The 22,888-nt window shown below is 44.1% G+C and overlaps 1 protein-coding gene across 1 annotated transcript; it reads left to right on the top strand.

The window, feature by feature from the left end:
* The first annotated feature begins 978 nt into the window (after positions 1 to 978).
* LOC147125023 (uncharacterized) lies at positions 979 to 20,626 on the top strand. Its single transcript, XM_085996166.1, has 7 exons — positions 979 to 1,186; positions 2,510 to 2,606; positions 11,260 to 11,451; positions 13,079 to 13,196; positions 16,771 to 16,871; positions 18,624 to 18,795; positions 19,271 to 20,626. Exons 1-7 carry the CDS (start codon positions 1,069 to 1,071, stop codon positions 19,394 to 19,396), a joined length of 924 nt encoding a protein of 307 aa, XP_085852292.1. The 5' UTR covers positions 979 to 1,068; the 3' UTR covers positions 19,397 to 20,626.
* Positions 20,627 to 22,888: the final 2,262 nt, after the last annotated feature.

The raw sequence follows: 22,888 nt of genomic DNA, 5'->3' as shown, positions 1-22,888 counted from the left end.
TTTCAAGGAAATGGAAGTTCCGGTTTCCCACGCATGCGCAGTGCATGCACGAAACCAGCACTTTCGTTGGGCCTACGCGTGAGTACCCAGCGCGCACTCACGCGTGGGGACCTGAATTTCTGGGCCATTAACTTTCAAAAGGGAGTTGGATAAATACTTGAAGGGAAAAAATTTGCAAGGCAGGGGAATGGAACTAATTGGATAGCTCTTTCAAAGAGCTGGCACAGGTACGCCATTACTTACGCCACACCAAATATTTCCTGGGACCTTCTACACCGTTCCGCCATTACCCTAGCTGAAACAGTGTGAATTTACTTATCATAGCTCTGTCCATGGTGATGTCTAATTTGTTCCATTAATGCCGCTTTGATCGCCGCTCCCACTTCAGCTGAACTAAAAGGGCACTGGTGAGCTCGCAGCAACGTGATCTGCATTGGAAAAAAGAAAATTGCAAAGTTTCATTTGGGAACTTCAACAAGCTCAAAAAGGCACTTGCTTAGTAAGAGTTACACAAACTTTACAGCAATATATTTAGTAGAATAAACACAACATTAACATTATTGATGAAAGGCAGAAAGGCTAATCACAATCAGAGATAATACAATCAACTTTAGGCTTGCGATTGTCGGGGTTCTCTGGGACTGGGGTAGCAGCAGTAATGCCTGCCGTAGGGCACACTCTCCTGAGTAGAAGGATTCCGCCGGGTGGGAAGGATTAAAACTCTCCCCCATCCACCCCATTGTCTCTTTAAAATAATGAGGTGGAAATAGTATACAGCTACAGGCCAAGCAAAGAATTGATCTGCAGCAGTGACCTACAGGCAGAGCTTCCAGCCGTCCATTATTCAGGCTATAAACTTTCCCTGTTACCTGGGTGTAGCGAATTGTAACAATTCCCAAAAGATTATCTGAAATTAGTTTGTTTTATGGTCATGTGGGGAGTGGCAATCTCTGTGAGTATGGACTTCAATCTGTTCTTAAAAAGTGCACTCAGAGATCCATTTTCATTCAAGTGGCGTATTGGTAGAGTTATACTGTAAAGTGTAGGCTTAATACTGGAATTCTAACAATGTTGCTTCTCCGTGTTATCTTTACAGTCATTTTGATGCTATTGGTTAGTACATCTACTGAACAGACTTCGGAGTCTCTCTCTTCAGACCTCAAAGGCAAAGACAATACAACATCAGGTGAGTACTCAATTTGCCAATATTGTAGGACAGCACGGTGGCATAGTGGTTAGCACTGTTGCCTCACAGCGCCAGAGACCCGGGTTCGAATCCGGCCTCAGGTGACTGTCTGTGTGGAGTTTGCACATTCTCCCCGTGTTTGCGTGGGTTTCCTCCGGGTGCTCCGGTTTCCTCCCACAGTCCAAAAATGTGCGGGTTAGGTTGATTGGCTATGATAAATTGACCCTTAGTGTTAGGGGGATTAAATACGTGGGGTTACGGGGATAGGGTGGGATATGTGTTGGTGTAGAGGTTACGGGGATCGGGTGGGATATGTGTCGGTGCAGGCTCGATGGGCCGAAATGGCCTCTATCTGCACTGTGGGGATTCTGTGATTCTGTGATTCTGTGACAGGTGCACATTATTAGTGTGGAAAGTGGTTTTTTTCTTTCAGTATCACCGGGGAGCTTTTTCATGTGCACAAGTTTCAGAATGTGAGGCGCACAAAAAATTCTATCTTAAGATAGGTCCTCCTGGGCCCCATCGGAATAACTTACCTTTCAGTGCCTCCACTTCTTCCCCAACAGGTTTTATTAAGCAGGATGCCTGCTGCAGGTGTCCGTAACATTATGCCATTAAAATGTATTTTGCTTTTGCCATTAAAATGTCATCTGGGTCCTATGTACATCATTGGACTCCAATTAGCATATAATTAATGAGGCTGCCACCTGAGACAGGCGGGTGCCTCAGCCGCTGACAAAACCAGCCAAGCGAAACCTGCTGTGGGATGAGAATGGAGCGGCAAATAGAGCCGCTCGATTTTAATTCCTGTTCCGCCCAGTTTCCACTGGGTAGAGGGAGTTAAAATTCCACCTCCAGTCCTCAAAGCATATTGGGCCTCTCTGGTGGCAGGACTTGAGGCTGAGAATTCACTGTGTGGGGATAATACAGGCAAAAGCCCACATTCTACCACACCATGGCATAGCACTCTGCTGCCTCACTGTGCTGCTGTCATTATGCCAACTATTTGTCTGAGATTAGAAAGATTAGAGAATGAATTCCCCCCCTAAGAATAATGGGGGTAATGTTCAACTTCGGCACGGGCGAAAAATGGGTCGTAGCGGCTTGAGCTCCCGTTGAAGTCAATGGGAAGGAAAATCAGGCTGGGTGAATAACAGGCAGCCAATCCGCTACTGCCCATTTTTGCACAGCTGTCAAAGTAATATTTTACACCCAATATTTCAAGTTGATAAATCTAGGGGATATTGTATTCGTCGCAAGTTTTTAGGAAGCTATTTACTCTGTCAACTTTTCTGTTATCTTCTTTTCATAATTTTCTTTTAGAAAACTGCAAAAATATTCGTGACTATGGTACATGTTTAAAGAATACATGCCCAGATTATATGCCTTGCTATTGTAAGGACAAGAAAGAATACTGCCGGTAAATATACATTTCTAAATGGATATCAATAATGATATCAAATTTTTCATGTTGTAATGCCTCAAAATGTACTTCCTAATAAAGATATGCAAAGTGAATATTTGTTAATGTTGGCATTAGGTCATTTAGATTATGATTTCACAAAATATCCAATTCGCACTCTGGGTAACAGGCCAGATTTTGCTGGAAAATAACAGCATATGAACAATGCATGTGCTATTAATGCGCAAATTGGCCAGCAATTTGAAGCAAGGAAGAGATATGCCAATGATTGCAAATCGCCACAGGTTGCTGGCCAATTTACCCCGTTCCACTGTTAGCTTCACGAAAACGGCATCTCATCCTTAACCTCCCCGTAATTTTCATGAAGTTGCTGCATTTGCACATTAATTGCCCATTAAACTCGCCACAAAAAGCTAAGTCTAATAATTAATAATGTAAGTACAGTACCCTTTTGACAATGTGATAAATATTAATGACTGCCAATCAACTTCACTTGCCCAGACAGTAAACAATTATAAGTGTGGAGTCTCATTCCTTCAGGTTGTGAATTGTTTTAGGAGATTTTTTAAAAGTCAGATTTTAAATTTTAAACATTTTTTTGTATTTTTCCTTTCTGTCTTTTTTTTCTCTCACTCTCTTATTCCAATCTTTCTTTCCCTCTCTTTATTTCTCTTTCTGTACCTGATTTGACATTGAAGTTCTTCCTATGTTTAGTTCTCAATCCTTAAATCTCATTGGTTAAAGAGATACACTGTTTGTCCCGTTGTTTACCAAGGCCCCTGAGGCCCTGTTGCCCTCATTGTGCTGTTATCAGCTCACAATTGCAGTAACATTGTGGGGGAAATTGCCAATACTTCCTGTTTTCCATGAATGATTTCCATTAGTCAGAGAAGCTGCAGAGTGCTCTGGTCAGCTCACATTGAATAGTATCTTTAGTTATGGTCACCGAGATACATTTAGGGCTCGATTTTGTCAATGGGGAGCTTTTGGAGGCGGGACTCCCACTTTTTGGGTTGTAGTCCCGCCTCCATCGACATGTGGCCAACCCACGCTACTTTCCCTTGATTGACCTTGTTAAGCCCACCCAGCGGGCTCAGCAGGCCAATTAAGGGACGCCTGGTTACTGGTGATGTCAGCGATTGACATTTCATCTGTCAAGAGCTTTTGACAGATGAAAAATCAGCATTTGACAGCTCTGTGAAGCTGTCAAACGCTGACAATCTGTCTTCTAACTTGAGTCCTTCTACTCAGACTCAGTTAGAGAGCTCTCCAGACCAGAAAGCAGAGGCTGCAGCTTTTGACATTTCAGCGGCCATTCTGCTTTCTGTGCCGGTGAACTGAGGGACTCCCGAGAACTGAAGGAAGGAAGCCTGCAGGAGAAAGTAAAGGTAAGTAAAACTTATTAAAACGCTTTACACTTACCTTACTCACTTACCTCTGCACACATGCACCCATCACTCACCTGCACAATGGACATCTCGACCCCTCCAACCCCTGCAGACCGACGGTCCGCCTCGCTAACTTGGCGTGGTTCAGAGCCATCGGACAGCCCACACTTCAGGGCTAAAAATAGGGATTAGGCAAAAAACTGCCTGTTAACTACCTGTTAACAGGCAGTTAATTGGCACTAATCCCCTTCCCGCCTCGGGGAGGCGGCTCCCAGCACAGGTCGGGTACCCGCCTCCTGGGACATTGGCACGGAGGCGGGTTGGGGGCGGGTTGGAGGCGGGATGGGTTCCTGCCCCCCGATTCTGCAATTTTCCCACCACTCCTGCCTCCAAACCTGCCTCCTCGGGGCTTGGAAAATTGAGCCCTTAATATTTAAGCTCTGAAGCTGGTACAGAGAAGAACCGTGAAGTTGACCCCAATTGTTAAATTTCAAATTTGTTCCACATACCTCTTCTTGTGTGCAACACAGGTGAGCCATCACTCCCCATGAAATGAAATGAATAATCTGGGATAGTGTGCGCCAGGTAAACCCCTATTTTGTCACTGGATAAACTGTAGGAGTTTAATTGCATCTCACATCACTTCAGAAGACTGGTACTATCAGTCGCGCCAAACACATTTTGTAACAGACTAAACTATTAAACAGGTTTACTCACAGAAGCAGCAGTACAGCTTAGATGTTAGCCCAATTTTAATCTAGCTTGCCCAGTGGGAACAGTGCAGATGGGTGTTAAAATGGTAGCCGGTCGGAAGCCGCTGTATTCTGCACAGTTTCTGCCCCCCGCTATTTTAACTGCCGGGATTCTGGCTGCGTGAAGGCTGCTCTCCACAGGAAGGTGGGGGCCTAATTAGTCACAGAAGGAGGCCATTCGGCCCATCGTGTTCGTGACAGAATTAAAATGTAGAAGTTGTGGCCCAAAGACATCATTGCTTCGGTACCGCGATTGTAAATTAGTGTCATGGGTGCCCCGCAGCATGGCCAGAAGATGCCAAATTAAGTTTAAAAATTTTTTGGGAAGGATTCCTTGGGGGCCAGGAGGAGCAGGAGTAGTCCTCTGGGGCCCCACGAGGAATTCCTTGGGCCTCCTCTGTTGCGACCTTGCCTTTCCCTCCCCCGACTAGCATTGGCTCTGCAACCCCACTCCAAACTTACCTTAAGACTGGGACCGCTCCCTTGGGTCCGTGGCAGCGTCTTGTCCCCACTTCAATTCCCACGCCCGCCCGCTGGCCTTGACATCATTCCTGCTGGTTTCAGGTGGTAGATGGTGTAGACACATTAAAATGAGGCCCTGGGAGTTAAAATGGCCCAGGCATCATGCCGAGGAGCTCCTGGGGAACTCCTGCCTGCTCACTTGCCATGAACGCGCCCCGTGTTAAAATTGGTGCTTTTGAATCAATTTAAATACAGTAGTCTGGAGCCAGTTCCTAAAGGGTTAAACAGACAAACAGATGGGAGCTGTTGAAAGTGTCCTTGCTGAACTTGTGATAAAATAAATGATTTTCAGAGAGAGACAATTGTCGGGTTCCTTAGTGAAACAGCAGAATACGGTATTTGCAGGATTTAAAAATGAGGTTAGGTTTTGCCAAGTCCCACATTGAGAGAATCTGCTGGCCAAAGGACCTGGTTGCTATCTGCCACATGCTCTTAATTTTTTTGCGTGAAATTTTGTGTTTATTAAGGTCAGGCTTTTTAAATCTACTTCAATTATTATTATTAAATACCACTTGGAAGAATATCCATAGCTTCCTTACTTACTTCAGTCAAGTCCAATGTCTAATATTTGCTTAAAGTCAGATTTTACAAGATCACCAGATAATTAAGGATGAGAATGGCCATTCAACACATCCTAGTAACGGAAAACAGACCTTTTTCCACTTTTGTAACCTCCCTGGTCTCTGTCCCAGCACCTCCAAAAAAGATGTCTCTGCGTTGTGAAGCAGCACAAACTAAGAATGATTAAAGCTTCCTAAATTTATTTCAGACACTTACAGCTGGCAGAGGAAAAGGATTATCAATCCATTACTGTGGTTGGTGTTCAAACACAGGGCCTAAGGTTGAAAGGATAGTGTTTTAACCTGTTGTCCATTGAATATCTCAACCCTTCAAGCCTGATTGCTATGGCCCTACCACTATTAGTCAAGGTGGCTGCACAAAATCGAATCGTATTGAAGTGACTAATATATTTCTACAGAGACAGGAGAGATCCACTTCCCAAATCACCAGGTTCTCACCCAGAAATATATTTATACTATGGAAGGTTTGAAAACAAGGGTGAGAATTTTAAAATTGAGGTGTTGCCAAACCAGGAGCCAATGTGATGGGTGAATGGGACTTGGTGCGAGTTAAAATACGGGCAGCGGAGTTTTGAATGAGCTTAAGTTTAAGTAGGATGGAAGATGGGAGGCCGGCCAGGAGAGCATTGGAATAGTTATTTACATAAACGATTTGAACATAAGAACGAGGTAGGAGCAGGAGTAGGCCATACAGCCTCTCGAGCCTGCTCCGCCATTCAATAAGATCATGGCTGATCTTCGACGTCAACTCTACTTTCCCGCCCAATCTCCATATCCCTTGATTCCCCTAGAATTCAAAAATCTATCTATCTCAGCCTTGAATATACACAACGATTCAGCATCCACAGTCTTTTGGGGTAGAGAATTCCAAAGATTCACAACCCTCTGAGTGAAGAAATTCCTCCTCATCTCAGTCTAAAATCGTCGACCCCTTATCCTGAGACTCTGCCCCTAGTTCTCGACTCTCCAGCCAGAGCGAACAGCCTCTCAGCAGTCCCCCACAGAGTCTTATATGTTTCAATGAGATCACCTTTCATTCTTCTAAACTCCAGAGAGTATAGGCCCAATTTACTCAATCTCTCCTCATAGGACAACCCTCTCATCCCAGGGATCTCATCCCAAGGATTTGGACTTGGGAATTGGAAGTACAATTTCAAAATTTGCGAATGACAGCAAATTGGGGAGTGTATTTAGTACAGAGGAGGATTGTGTTAAAATACAGGAAGATGTTAATAAATTTGCAGAATGGGCGTGTAATTGGCAAATGAACTTAAGTATAGATAAGTGCGAGGTAATACATTTTGGTAGAAAGAATAAGGAGGCCACATTCTCCTTGGAAAATAAGCATCTAAATTGCTTAGAGGAACAGGGGCATCGGGGGTGGGGGTGGCGGGGCAGGTGGCGGGGGGGAGGGAGGGGAGTACAGATACATAGATCACTGTAAGTAGTTACGCAGGTTAATAATGCCATTAAAAAAGCAAACACAGCACTAGGTTCATTTCTAGAAGGTTAGAATTGAAAAGCAGAGAAGTTATGTTAAACTTGTATAGAACCTTGGTTAGTCCACACTTGGAGTACTGTGAACAGTTCTGGTCTCCATATTATAAAAATGATATAGAGGCACTGGAGAAGGTGCAAAAAAGATTTACTAGAATGATACCAGAACTGAGAAGTTATACCTATCAGGAAAGATTGAACAGGCTGGGGCTCTTTTCTCTAGGGGTGACTTGATAGAGGTCTTCAAGATTATGAAAGGGTTTGATAGGGTAGACATTGAGAAGATGCTTTCACTTGCAGGCGAGACCAGAACTAGGGGCCTTAAATATAAGATAGTCAGTAATAAATCAGGAGAAATTTCTTTACCCAGAGAGTGGTTAGAATGTAGAACTCGCTACCACAGGGTGTAGTTGTGGTGAATAGCATAGATGCTTTCGGGGTGAAGCTAGATAAGCTTCAAAATTCAAAATGCAAAATTCCTCCCAGTCCACACAAACCTCCTCCCACCCCTCTTCATCTAACCCCATCAACATGTTATTCTATTCCTTTCTCCCTCATGTGCTTATAAGAACATAAGAAATAGGAACAGGGAGGATGTTTCCCCTGGCTGGGGAGTCTAGAACCAGGGGTCACAGTCTCAGAATAAGGGGTCGGCCATTTAGGACTGAGATGAGAAGAAATTTCTTCGCTCAGAGGGTGGTGAATCTTTGGAATTCTCTACCCCAGAGGGCTGTGGAGGCTCAGTCGTTGAGTATATTCAAGGCAGAGAGCGATAGATTTTTGAATATTAAGGGAATCAAGGGATATGGGGATAGTGCAGGAATGTGGAGTTGAGGTAGAAGATCAGCCATGATCTTATTGAATGGCAGAGCAGGCTCGATGGGCCGAATGGCCTACTCCTGCTCCTATTTCTTATGTTCTTATAAGCACATGAGGGAGAAAGGAATAGAAGAATATGTTGATGGGGTTAGATGAAGAGGGGTGGGGGGAGATTTGTGTGGAGCATAGTGAAGGCAGGACAGGGGACGGGGGCCGGGCAGCCAACCTGCTCCTCGGAGGTAGGTTGGCTATATAAATATTATAATGAGGCTGTGTGCCTCAGATTTAACCTGTGTCACTGGTTTAACCCTGACTGGCCAGGTTTCCCAGGCCTCGAGAAACCTGGCAGCTCAAGGGAGGCGAGGACAGGTTCCGTGAAAGGGTAAGTGCCCTTAGAGCACTGCTTGTGGGCCAGGAGGAGTAGGGATGCTTCCTCCCAGTCCACCAAGCAACCTGCTTCCCTGCCATCAGACCCACCCCCGCCATCCGACCTCCCCCCCAATCAAAGACACCATCCTGACCCCCGGGATTAAGAATCGGACACCACCCCTCCCTTAGGTCTGACTTCCGGGCGGGAATCCTGTCGGAAAAGAAAGACGCACGCTGTGGTTCTGGAACTCCTCACCCCTGGCTTGGAAAGCCCTCCTCTGTCAATATCTCTGAAGAGAGGCTGAGAGCATTTTTGAGCGATGGCTTTAACTTCAGCAAAGAGGAGGAAACACAACAAAGGAAATCGGGTTTAACATCATCTGGGAATACTTCCCTGAAAAACATGCTGAGAAATATAAAAATCTCACCATTAAAGATCCTTGGAGCCTGATACAATAGCCAAAAAAGGAATTTGATACAAATGCATTAAGAATAATATTACACAGCCTAAATTCCAGGCTAAAGAAACCAACAGATACAACAGCAAGAGCAACAGCTAGAAGAACATTATTCCCTGTTGCAAAGTTAAAAAGTCGGACAAGCGGTTTATAAAATAAAATGATATTTGGGCAATAAACAAATACATTACAGATTTCCCAGTTAAAGTATCAGAGATTTAAACTGTAATGACAATTAGGCTCAGCGATAGAATAAATGGCTGCTGAGAGAACTATTTTAAAATGACTTCCTACAGTTAGTGCTCCAAGGGGGAAAGATTCAATAGCGCCCCAGGGCGCTAACTGTTGAAAGTTGGGAAACTTAGCGCCAGGCACTAATGATTCCCAGCTTTTTCAAAATTCGGTGTTTGCGCTCCAGAAAGGAAATGGAGTGCTAAACCAAGCGCTCCACTTCCTTCCTGGAGCACTAAAGGACACAGCCGGGGTGGTAGTGGTGCAGGGTGCCGTGATCCGAGACTCCTTCCCTCCCTTAAAGGGAAGGGCCATCGCTGCAGGCTCTGCATTGGGACCAGTTAGCTGGTCTCCGTCGGTGGCCGCGATCTGGCCCGATCAGCCCCATGCACTCCAGCAGAGTGCCTGGCTGATTGATCGAGGCCCAGGAGCGAGCGAAAAAAATCACTTGAAGCGTTGTTAAAATTTTTCTCCTACCCGCGCTAACATCCCCTTTTATTTACGCCTCTGAAGCTCCTGGCCTCCCGAACAACGCCTCCTGCAGCTGCCGGTGTTGTCGCCTGGCGATGTTGCAGGGGGCGGAACCAAAATTCGGGTCCAGGGCACTACCAGGGTGGTGCGCACGGCGATGATGTCATGATCTCCGGGCGCAGGAGATCATGGGGCAAAGTGTTACTGCCACTGCAAACCACTCGGCCAAGTTAGTGGGAGTCATTCATGTTGCTGCACCCGGTCGGTAAGACATTAGTGTCCTGTTATCACCCCCCAGAGGCGATAACGGGAGGCGCTAACCAATGGAATTTCTCTCCCTAAAAGTTTAACGAGACTGTTTAACTGATCACAACCTATAGTTTGGTCTTCCTATGATCCAATGTTTGTAGTCATAACATTTGGCACAAATATCTAGGCTGACACTCCAGTGCAATACTGAGGGGCCTAGAAATTCGGTAGGCTTAGCGCCGCATTTGAGGCGCTAGAGGGCCTAGCGCCGGAGTTATGGCCAGTTGAGAAATTCCCTGGGGCCCTAAATCGGCGTTGCACCGGTAGCGCTGCGCCAGCACCGAGGACATCATCGGTGTGCGCAGCGTCCCGGTTGCTGTGGTAACCCGGCCCCAAGCCGAAATTCAGTTGCGCCCGCCTCGCCCGTGGCAGGCGCAACTAAGACTCTGGCAACAGAGTCTTCCCCCAGTGTGCGCCGGCGCATAAAGGTGGAGCGGCGGCCGGCCGCGTTCCCGGCGGCCGCCTGCCCGCACCTCCCTTCCCGGACTCCTGCATTCCCCCCCCGCGGCCCTGATCAGTGTCTGATGCGAGCCCGGCACTTCCCCGAGGTGCCGGGCTCAGATGTCGGGTCAATCCGCCGGACAGTTGTCGGCTGCAGGCAGCTCCTCCTTAACAGGAGGAGGAGGCCTGCAGTTCCCCCGCCTGCCGCACCGCATCGGGTGCCGCAGCGGGGGATTAGCGCCGGGAAACCCAAGTTCACGCCCGTTTTGAGGCGCTAAAGGAGGGTTTTAGCGCCCGCCGCCGTCTGGGCCCGGCGCACCCGAATTTTCGTCGCGCGCTGCCGCATTACCGCTGGCGCAAACTTTCTGGCGCTACAGCCCTGGCAAGACCAGAACCCAATTTCTAGGCCAGGGAGTGCTGCATTGTTAAGGTGCCATCTTTTGGATGAGACGTTGAAACCGAGGACACGTCTGCCCTCTCTTGTGGACGTAAAAGATCCCATGGCACTATTCAAAGAAGAGCAGGGGAGTTCAACCCTGTGTCCTGGCCAATATTTATCCCTCGACTAATGCCACTAAAACAGATTATCTGGTCATTATCACATTGCTGTTTCTGGGACCTTGCTGTGTGCAAATTGGCTGCCGCGTTTCCTACATTACAACAGTGACTACACTGTAAAGCACTTTGGGACATCCTGAGGTTGTGAAAGGCACTATATAAATGCAAGTTTTTCTTTTAATCTGTGCTTGTTAGACAATATTAAAAAATTAAATTGCTACAGGTATACAAAATATTCAAAATACATTTTCTAGGTGTACAAATTTTAAAGGTCCCTTGGGGGATTACTGGAATTTGGGCTCCAAGTGTGACCAGCAATGGAATACCCGTGACCTGATTCTAGTGGCCGTACTTCCTGGCGTTTGCCTTGTTATGATTGTTGCTGTCAGTATGCACTGTGTCTACATCTGCAAGAAGCGGAACTACCTTGCAAAGGCCAACAAAAGGTGAGTCATATCTCATTAGTTGCACTTGCTAATCAAGCTGGAATAGTTCCCAGATCAGTAGAATGACCCACGTAATCAAATCTGAGATGTTCAAAAAGCATATACTGTACTTTGAAGCTTCCCTTTTGCAGTCCCTAATATTGTAAGGATATTTTATAATGAGTATAGAATTGCATCTAAGCAGTAAATTTAATCTAGTCAGGAAAAAATTCTCCAAACTCACCAGGAAGTCCTTTGATCTGCTTGCCTTACACACCAGGTAACTGAAAATAAACAGGGCTGTGGGGGGGTATTCAGCCTCAACTAATGAAAAAGGGGAATGTAACTTCTGCGGAACACCGACTCCTCCTTGTCACGAATGGGGCAATAAGGAGAGGAGTCAGTAAAATGGCTCAGCAGCCTGCTGTAGACCTCTATGTCATGTAGAACCCTTTACCCCCAAGTTGCCAGCAGTTCTGGTGAGAAGTTGCAAAAACAGGCATTCAGGGTAGAGGCAGAACAAACCGACCTTTCTAGTGACTGCTCTACAAAAGTAATCCCTTGGTCGTAAAGCATTTGGAGCGAGGCAGGAATTTATCCTGGAGTATACTTTTTTTTTACATTGATAACACAAACATTTATATAATACAACTGTCTACTGGTTCTCCAATACATGCATTGGTTTGCCATGATTATGCACCTCTCACCCTGCAAACTTGAACGTTAGGAACACAGACCTTAAAAATCAGGCAAAAATGGCCAAAAAAAAGTACCATGAATATTCAACAATTTTTGTTCTTTTATTTATGTATTTTGTAATGGGTTACACAAATTTCAATATAAATTGGGAGTTTTAGACTGGTATATGCATAATTTGTTTTTTCGCGTCACACTTCTCAATCAGAGGGATTAACTCAGTGGGATCGATTTTCACTCCCTTTGCCTGGCATTTATGGCCTCAAGTTGGGGTCAGTAACCTTACCGCCCCATTAACACCAGCGATGCAGCTGGCTGCATTTCGAAAGAAGCCTACCGACAGGTGTTCAATGCGCCTGCCTGTTTCAGGCGACAGGCCCATTTTAATATGGAAATCGGGGTCTTGTGATGTAAATAGGACCCCGATTGCCATTTTTGGTCTGAACTGGTTGGAGCGTGCACCACGCACTCTCCGACCAGTTCCACGGGTGATGGAAACAGAGAGGTCCAGCTAAGGTAAGTGGTAAATTATTTTTGTTGGCCCCGAAGGAGTAGGAGTGCACCCATGGCACCCACAGAAATAATCTGGGCCTCTGCCGCCCTGGGACCCCCACCCTGGCAGGTGGGTCCACTGTTTTGGGATAAAAGAGCCAGATTTAGCAATGTAAATGCAGGGAGCTGGCACATGGGTGTCTGTTTCTGGTGAACCAAACTAAACAAGTGGCAGAGTGATATTGTCCTGGAACAACTGTTTAGGCTTGGAAGAGATTTTTTCATTTGCAAGTGCAAGATATTGGGAAAGGATTGTAGTTCAGCTGTAAAATCGGAACCTTTCGATTAAATTGGGACAGCTGAGAGATATGCACAATATGGTTGTGTTTCAATCCTTAGTTTCTTTTTCCATGTTAATAAATGGATATCATTTTTATATGAAATGAAAATCTACTGACAGAAAAGAAGAATTAACTGGAAGTGAAACCATATCTAGGCATCCTGTGATGATCAGCAATCACCAGAACAAAGCCTTTGTGAATGATGAAGACTACAACCAAGGTCTGGCTCAAAATATGGTAAGGCTACAATGCTGTTAGTTCAGTCAGTTTAAAGTTATGCTCCAAATGTGCTGGGAGCTACTTAGAATCATGTTATTTTAACTCATTGGCTGGAAATTTCCTTGGAACTGCTCCTGCTCCACCACCGTAACCTTGTCTGAAGAGTGACGGAAACCTTTCCAAATCTTGACTGTCCGTGTCCTAACTCGCACCAAGTCCTGTTCACCCATCACCCCATGTGCTCGCTGACCTACATTGGCTCCCGGTTAAGCAATGCCTCGATTTTAAAATTCTCATCCTTGTTTTCAAATCCATCCATGGCCTCGCCTCGCCCTATCTCTGTAATCTCCTCCAGCCCCACAACCCCCCGAGGTATCTGCGCTCCTCTAATTCTGGCCTCTTGAGCATCCCTGATTTCAATCGCTCCACCATTGGTGGCCGTGCCTTCAGGTGCCAAAGAACTAAGCTCTGGAATTGCCTCCCTAAACCTCTCTGCCTCGCTACCTCTCTTTCCCCCTTTAAGATGCTCCTTAAAACCTACCTCTTTGACTAAGCTTTTGGTCATCTGCCCTAATATTTCTTTATGTAGCTCGGTGTCAAATTTTGTTTTATAACATTTCTGTGAAGTGCCTTGGGACGTTTTACTATGTTAAAGGCGCTATATAAATCCAAGTTGTTGCTGTAAACAGAGTGACCACCGTACATCTGGCGAAGTTAGTGTGGTGGAGCCAGGGCAGCTACGAGGAAATTCCTGTCCATTGTATTTGGATGGCATGTAGCTTAAACTTTTTAAACTGCCAGTCAAAATTATATAACACTTAAGTCTGTACTTGCAATGTTAAAAACAGCCATAGGATTCCTGATAGATGATTGCTGCTGTTGTGTGACTAAATTTCAGGGAGCATTTCATGATATTGAAACTAATTGTGAACTCTTTAAAATACATATGGACATTCATACAAAGGTATACCTGATATAAGCATTATACCATGGCTTGCTTCCCCAGGCCCAGTAGGTAACACTTGTTAGATATGTGTTTGATGGTACTATTCTAATCACCTAAAATGGGAATGCAACTGCACGAATAATTTAAAATGGCCTGGTCGATGTGATATCAGCCCTTATAGGTCAATCCAGTCTCCTATCTCCTCCCTGCACAACCACCTTCAGGGTTAGGTGTCAGATCCGGGAAGCAGAGACAGGTCGAAGCTATAGGTTTTAAGGAGGCAGGTGTTAAGGAGGATTTTGAAGATGGAGAAGAGGATTAGCAATATGATTAAGGGAGGGGGTTCCAGAGTATTTGACAAAGTGGTTGAAGATTCTGCCACTGATGGTAGAATGGAAGGAGGGAAATAGACAGCAGGCCAAAACTGGAAGAGTGGTGGGTGCAGCAAGGCATAGCACTGAAGGGGGTTGATGAGGTAGGAAGGGTGAGGCTGTGGAGGGATTTGAAGACAAGGACAAAGATTATAAATTGATATATTGATGGATGGGAGGTTGACAGAATTAGGGTCTTAGTTGAGAAAGATTTTGTGCAGGTAGCAGAATTCTGGATGAGTTGAAGTTTATAAAGGGTGAAACTAAGGAGTTTCCCATTTTAGTGTCAGCAGAAACACTTTGGACTCTCATTAAATATATTACTTATCCAACAATGCACAAGTCATGAATATCATTTTGGGTTGGACTCTGACATGAATCCTCTGCTTATCTTATAAAAATCTAGATGTTGTAACAAGCTTACTGTAAATGTTGCAGCTCAAATATATCCAAATTATTCACAAATATTACACTGATGTCACTTTTTTTTAAAGCAAATAAAGTATATGAATGATTGCTTGTACATATTTCAAAGGTACGAATGGTCAAGTAGATACCACACTGGTGTGTTTGTGCTGGAAGAATTAGGGAATGATTGTGGAAGGAGATACCAGTCAAGAAGGCACCTCTTCTCATACTATTCAGAGCAACTCTGGTGGCAAAAGAAGAGGCAGAATCAACAGAATCTGTGGGACTGTGTCTAGTGTGACAAAGAAGGTCACATGGAAGCAGAAGGCTCTGTTGGAAGTTAGAGAGAAAATAGATAATTATATAGCTTTACAACATCTACTACTACTCTGTAAAAGTAATGCAAATCCATTAGGTTTTTAAGTGCAAATGCCTTGCATAATACTGGAAAGCATTTCAAGATTTGTAAATAGTTCTGTGTTTAAACAGGAACCACCAAATGAAATGTGGATACAGGCAGGAAAATAGCATAATGTTAATCTATGAAATTGTGAACCGCTCCTGGATTTGAGCACATAATCTAGGTTGAAGCTTCAGTGCAGTATTGAGGGAGTGCTGCATTGTCAGAGGTGCCATCTTTTAGATGAGTTATTAAACCATAACCCCATCTGCCTGTTCAGATGGATAGAAAAGATCCCGTGGCACTATTTGAGGAAAGTCAGAGTTCTCCTAGTACCCAGCCAACATCCATCTCTCCAACAACAGGTCATCTGATCATTTATCTCATTTTTTGCTTTTTGGGACCTTACTGTGCACAACTTGTTTACCTGCAAAACTACAGTGACTGTACTTCAAAAAGTAGTTGATTGGCTATGAAGTGTTTATGGATGTGAAAGGTGCTATATAAATGCAATTTCTTTCTTTCTGTATTGTGTTTTTTGTCTGATTGAAATTAGCTACTTAAATTCTTGGAGAGCATAGGATTAGGATGACACCAGTGGTCACGCTAACATCTGAGGGTTCAAATCGAGGCTCACTTATTAGGCAGGGTGGGGGAGAGTAAACTCAAATCAGAAGAAGGAGTGAAACGGGGGGCATGAAAATAAGAAAACAAGAGAGAAACAAAAGACAATGAAAGCAACAGAAAGTGAAAGGACAAATTTATAAATGTTTTAAGTTCTAACTTTGGAGCAAAATATCTTAGTATTTTCATGGTTTCTATACTGTTCTTGGGGCAATCAAGTGTGTATTGTAATTAGAAAATAATCAGGAAAATCAGTAAGGAAATGCAGAGAAAAAAACTTGAAATATGCAAGAAAGATCTGTTCTTGATGCTGAAATCCTGATTAGAGATCAGTTTACTGCAGAAGCATTTTGAGTCAATATTAAAATAAAGAAGGATTTAGGTGTCCCGCTGGTGATGCTAGAGGAAAATGTGACAGAGGTTGGAACGCAACAAGGCATATTCCCAAATTGCTTTCCGTCTCCATCCACCAGATCCACTGAAATATTGACGGTGAGGGAAGGCAGGCAGCCTAAGCCACATTTATAATTTCAATGTGCATGGTCCAATACGATTGGCTCAGAAAGATTTCTGGAACGCAATTGAGGTTGGGGCTATGAAGGAGACTGTGCTATAAAGGTCACTGATACCACACTGAAGCACATAGACCCTGAGTTACTATATTAGGAACCAGAATGAAACAGCTATCCCATCATGGTCTTTGTTATTTTTCCATAATACTACTGAAAAGGCACTTTACTGTTCTATTGATTAGTCCTTTGGCTCCATAATTACTGTACTAAGATGCATTTGTGGGGGAAAAATACCGAGTGTGGCAAACTCAATGTTTCTTTTTGTTACAAGGTTTGCCCTCAGAGAATCCCAAACGTGAATATAGCTCACGAAGACCAGATGGAACATACCTATGATACAGAAGTGATGTATATTCCCAAAGCTAAGTTCAGGTTTGGAATTTTTTGCATCCTGTTTGTCCTTTTTTGTGCAAAATGAGATCAAAAAGTGTAAATATTTGGCTCTGCATCAGCTACTGTATAAACTTTATAATGGTATAAGCAGAATGAATTTAGAGTAGGGAATCATTATAAGTATGTACTCATCCTATCACACAGATAGAGCACTTCACTCTGAAATGAAACCAAGAAACTAGTTCAGTTAAGTCACTTTGGAGCTAAATCCCATTGTCAAAATAGGACTGTGAGGCCCTGGAATTTCTTGAGTTACTGTTGTAATCACCAGGGATTAAAAGCCTCACCATAAATCCTCAATCACTCAATTGGGACCATGCTTTTGCTGTCATTAACGCTTTTAATCGCGATACCTCTTTCGTGACGTTTTTATACTTTAGGTAATCCAGACCAAATTTTAAGACAGACCTCAGATGGTTTAAATTCAATGGCCATGCAGTATATTGCCGTTTTCATTCTGGAAGCCTGATGCTAGAAGGAATTAGTTTATCTCTTTTGAATAAAGACAATGGACAGGTTATGGAGGAATGGATGCCTTCATTTAAATATAAATGATGATTACGTTATACAGGGTCTGATCTCTGAAAACCTGCTACACCTAGGGGGGTGATTTTGTCAATGGGAAGCTTTTGGAGGCGGGACTCCCACTTCTCGGGTTTCAGTCCCGCCTCCAACAGCTTCTGGCCAACCCATGCTATTTTCCCTTGATTAACCTTGTTAAGACCGCCCAGCGGGCTTAGCAGGCCAATTAAGGGAAAGCCAATTGCAGAGAACGTCAACGTATGACGTTTCATCTGTCAAAAATCTTTGACAGATGAATTGTCATTGTTTGACAGCTCTGTGAAGCTGTCAAACAGTGACATTCTCTGTAGTTTGATGAGGTCTTGAATTCAAGACCTCATCAAGCTTTTTTCTTTTACAGAAATAAGATGGTTGTTGCATCTGAGTATACAACAGCCATCTGTCATCACCGACTGAAGCCTGCAGGAAGAAACAAAGGTAAGTACACTTTTACTAACACTTTGCACTTACCTCAGATACTCACCTCTCCACTCTTGCACCCATCACTTACCTTCACACCACACTTTTTCACCCCCCGACCCCCCGCAGACCCACTACTCGCCTCGCTGAGCTGGCGGGTTTTGGAGCCTTCGGGAAGCTCGCACATGAGAGGGCAAAAAGGGGATAATCCTATTTTCTGCCTGTGAACTACCTGTTAACAGGCAGTTAATAGGCTTTAATCCCTTCCCGCCTCCAAGGAGATGGGACCCGGCGCGGGATGGCTACCCGCCTCCTGGCAAGATGGCATGGAGGCGGGTTGGGGCGGGTTGGGCACCCACCCCCAGATTCTGCCATTTTCTCGGCAGTCCCGCTTCCATACCCGCCTCCCCAGGGCTGGCAAAATTGCCCCCTAGGATTCCGTGTGATCTCAGTCACTGTGGATAATTGCCCTCTGGTGGTTAATTTCTGCACAACATTAACAGATTTGAGACTGCAGAGTATAATACTGCGCCATTGTCAAACTCCATTTTCATACATATAATTAATAAAGAACATTAAAAGCATCTTAAAGGGAAATTAGATTTTTTTTGAATACATGTGCTCCAGTAAGCCTCATCTTTCACATAGAACACAGTACTTATGTTAACACAGTAGTCTAATGAAATCTTATAACGTAAAGGAACAAAGTGGCATTTTAACAATGATTAATAACGTAACTTTCTTTATCAGTCACTATCAGCCTGAATCGAATAGAGTCAGAGAGAATTTTTCACCTCCTATGAGACAGGCAAGTTCTTCACACTATGCAGACCAACCTTCCACCCCACCTTACCGCCCAATAAATGAATATCCTCAGCAGGACTATGGGATACTTCGTTCAACATCCATTAAGAGGCCTGAGGTAAGCAGAACAAATCAATCCCTGCAATAGCATTGTGCACCCAAGCTGCTTTTAGCCAATGCTCCTGGAATCTCCTGCATCATCATTGAGCAATACTGGCATCTCAGATATGCATAATCAATCCTACTTTATACAGATAATGCATGTCCTGGGTGCAAGGCATATTTCCTAAAGAAAATGGAATTATCTTTGTTTTAGCTTTGCTACCTTCAATTTTAAACAAATGTGTTTAGATGCCGAAGCATTATTAGTGAACTGTGCTGCAAAAAATCATGAGGTAATTATAACGACTGCGGTATAATTAAGGTACTATAGGCTTGGTTCTGAAATGCTTGCAGAACTTTCACTTAATGAAACTTTTAGATTCACTATTTAATCATTTGAATTATTTCTTCAGAAGCAGTGTAAGGCATGATAAGCTTAAATCAAAAGGTGGTATTACTCTGGAAAGCCACAACATGTTTTTGCTTTGCAGATAAAGGGGATTCAAGTTTTGCCTCCAATGGGACCCAGACAAAGTTTCCAAAGGGAACAATTACATGAGCATCCAGGTCATCAGCAATTCCACAATCCTGTCAGATACGAAAGACCTCAATACTAAGGACCGGAGATACTATAAACAAGGGAATCTGACCTCTTTGAAGCACAGGCATCTCCAGGAACATTTGCTCAGTTAGCAAAATAATTCAATTAAAAAATCAATACATAAATGAATCATTAATAAATATTGCTGTAGTAAAATGAAGTGCCATGCTGTAGATCGTGGACCAGTGTTCTCTACTGAAGTGAATAGTGACAAATAAAGATTTTCTGCATGTTCTGCTTTTGAAAATTTGTCCTCATGTTATGTGCTCATGTTATGAGGGAGTTAGCAGAGGGAATGTGACTTTCCTACTTCAGGTACAGAAGCCTCAATTTTAAATCCCAACGGGAATTGTGCAGGTGATGGTCGAGGCGGAAGGAAAACCACCCATCCCTCCACAGCATGAGGCCTGGGAAATTTTAACTCCTGGACCTCATCTGCATGGGCCCTGTCAGTCCTTGTCTAACCCGGTGAGAAGCGTTAGCTGGTCGACGGGTGGCAGCGGGATTACGGGCAGCAGGAGGCTGATGCCAGGGACCTGGAGAAACGGTCCACGGCAGTCAGCTATGTGGTTAGGAGGTTCTGCAGGGGGCGGGGGGGGGGGGTGGGGTGGGGGCAGGGGGTGGGGGGTGCAGGAGGCCCTTGCGGTTGAGGGAGGGAAACCCAGGGCAGGGAAGGTCCATGGATTCCCTGTGGGGCCCGGAGGAGTACTTCTGCTCTTCATGGCCCATAAAGAAACAAAAAAATGGCCGCAATTACTTTAATGGAAAGGAAAATCAGGCGTGGTGCATAACAGGCAGCCAATCCTCTACCACCGGTTTTCTGCCTTGCTGTGAAAGATAAAATGTATTCGTAAGTATAGGGTTGCTGCCTTCAGGGAGGTAGGGGTGGGGGAGATTAACAGTATTTGTATAACACCTGTTTCCATTCATAAATATTTTTTCTGCATTCTGCATTGGTTATAGCTAATGGCATTGGTCTCTGTCTGAGGTTGTCTTTTTATGAGATTATTGATCTACTGAAGAATTTTAACCAACAATGTCAAATAAATCTTTTTCAGATATAATATATGTAACAGTTTAATTTCCTGCTTGAGCTGCAAAATAATCATTATAATGTAGCCAAGGAGAAGCATGAGTGTCAATTGGTACAAATTAGACAGTCCATAAATCTACTATCATTTTCTGAATGTAATTGTATTTAGTGGTAAATACACTAACTATTAAAGTTGTATTGTTCAAACATCAACCATTTACATCACACTGATATTTTTAAATCAAATTTTCCTTCTCCTCTCCTGAAAGTAGATTCTAGCTGGGGTATGGTTCCACTGGCATTAGCACCCCTTTGGTGCTTCCTCTAACTGGCCATTTTTCAGACATATGTGTTAATTTGGTTCAGTGGTAGCACTCTTGTTTCTGAGTCAGAATGTTGTGGGTTCAAACCCTGCTCCATGACTTTGGCACATAATCCTGACACTTCAGTGTAGCACTGAAGGGGTGCTGCATCGTTGGAGGTGCTGTCTTTCAGATGCAATGTTAAACCGAGACCCCATTCAGGTGGATGTTTGAAGAAGATCAGGAGCGTTGTCTTTGCCAACATTTAGCTCTTACCCTATGCCACCAAAAACAGACTGACCAATAATTTATCCCATTTCTGTTTGTGAAACCTTGCTATGCACAACTTGGCTGTTGTGTTTGCCTACAAAACAACAGTAACTGCACCTAAAAAGTAATCCACTTGCTGTGAAGTACTTTGTGATGTCCTGAGGATATGAAAGCCACTGCATGAATGTAGACAGTGAGTATCGGCAGGCTAGTTGGGAGATAGTGCTCATAAGAACATAAGAACATAAGAAATAGGAGCAGCAGTAGGCCAATCGGCCCCTCGAGCCTGCTCCGCCATTCAATAAGATCATGGCTGATCTGATCCTAACCGCCAATCCACTATCACAGAACCATCTCCTGAATCTAACAGAATTAGACACACGAAATAGGAGCAGGATCAGGCTACACGGCCCCTGGGCCCGCTCCGCTACCCACAGGGCCATGACCGATCCGAACCTAGACTCATGTCCAAATTCCTGCCCGCTCCCCATAACCCTTAATTCCCTTTACTTCTAGGAAACTGTCTATTTCTGTTTTAAATTTATGTAACGATGTAGCTTCTACAGCTTTTTGGGGCAGCATATTCCATGGACCTACCACCCTCTGAGTGAAGTAGTTCCTCCTCATCTCAGTTTTGAAAGAGCAGCCCCTTATTCTAAGACTATGCCCCCTAGTTCTAGTTTCACCCATCATCGGGAACATCCTCCCCGCATCCACCCGATCCAACCCCTTCACAATCTTATATGTTTCAATAAGATCGCCTCTCATTCTTCTGAACTCCAATGAGTAGAGTCCCAATCTACTCAACCTCTCCTCATATGTCCATCCCCTCATCCCCGGGATTAACCGAGTGAACCTTCTTTGTACTGACTCGAGAGCAAGTATGTCCTTTCTTAAGTATGGACACCAAAACTGTACGCAGTATTCCAGGTGCGGTCTCACCAATACCTTGTACAACTGAAGCAATACCTCCCTATTTTTATATTCTATCCCCCTAGCAATGAAAGCCAACATTCCATTGGCCTTCTTAATCACTTGCTCCTCTAACATGAATCAAAAAGCATTTTTCTCATTCCAAATGTGTTATATTAGCATGCATTTACAATGCAACTATAGCATCTGCTTCACAGCAATGAACATAAGAACATAAGAACATAAGAAATAGGAACAGGAGTAGGCCATACGGCCCCTCGGGCCTGCTCCGCCATTCAATAGGATCATGGCTGATCTAATATTGTAGTCTAAAACATACAAACAAACGAAAACAATAGACAGCAAAAGATCAACTGGTCCATCTAGCCTGTCCTACACAGTTGTGATGACTTATGCATCATGACACAGACACTCCCTACCTAGCCACAGCCATGTAGTCTCCTGGGAGAGGTGAAAATCCAGATAAAGACCCATGTATATGAGGAGACTGTAGGATTCGCAAAATTGAACAATAGACCTAAGGGTCTATTGGCAGAAAAGGCCTTAATTTTTAAAGACTGTTTTAAAAGAAGCCCAGGAAAAGGGGCATACAAAATGGCCACCAGACCCCGTGACCAGCTTTTTGGGACATTTTAAAATGGTTCCTGCAGTCCACAGACAGCTTTTGTGGATTTAGCCCACAGTAAGTTCTGGAATGCAATTTTGGAGAATGTGAAACCAGACAGAACCCCATACATATGGATTGGATGCAGATCCAATCAGATCGGCCTGTAGATAAAGGCCATCAAAATGTTTACCCAGACAAAGGGAAACAGCTTCAAATTCAAAGGGGGACATCAAGACCCATTAAAGACAATACAAGGTCATTCCAGACCAGAGATGGCAGTTACCGGCCATCCCAAAAGTACTTTAAACACAATGACTACCCCTCTGTGCTACAAGCCCGCCAAAAGTTAAACAAAGACTAACC

Source organism: Somniosus microcephalus, chromosome 1 (assembly GCF_052327205.1).
Source record: "Somniosus microcephalus isolate GS21.2 chromosome 1, FLI_Smic_1.0, whole genome shotgun sequence".
In the NCBI taxonomy this organism is placed as follows: Eukaryota; Metazoa; Chordata; class Chondrichthyes; order Squaliformes; family Somniosidae; genus Somniosus; species Somniosus microcephalus.
This window is presented reverse-complemented; position numbering and strand designations above follow the sequence as displayed.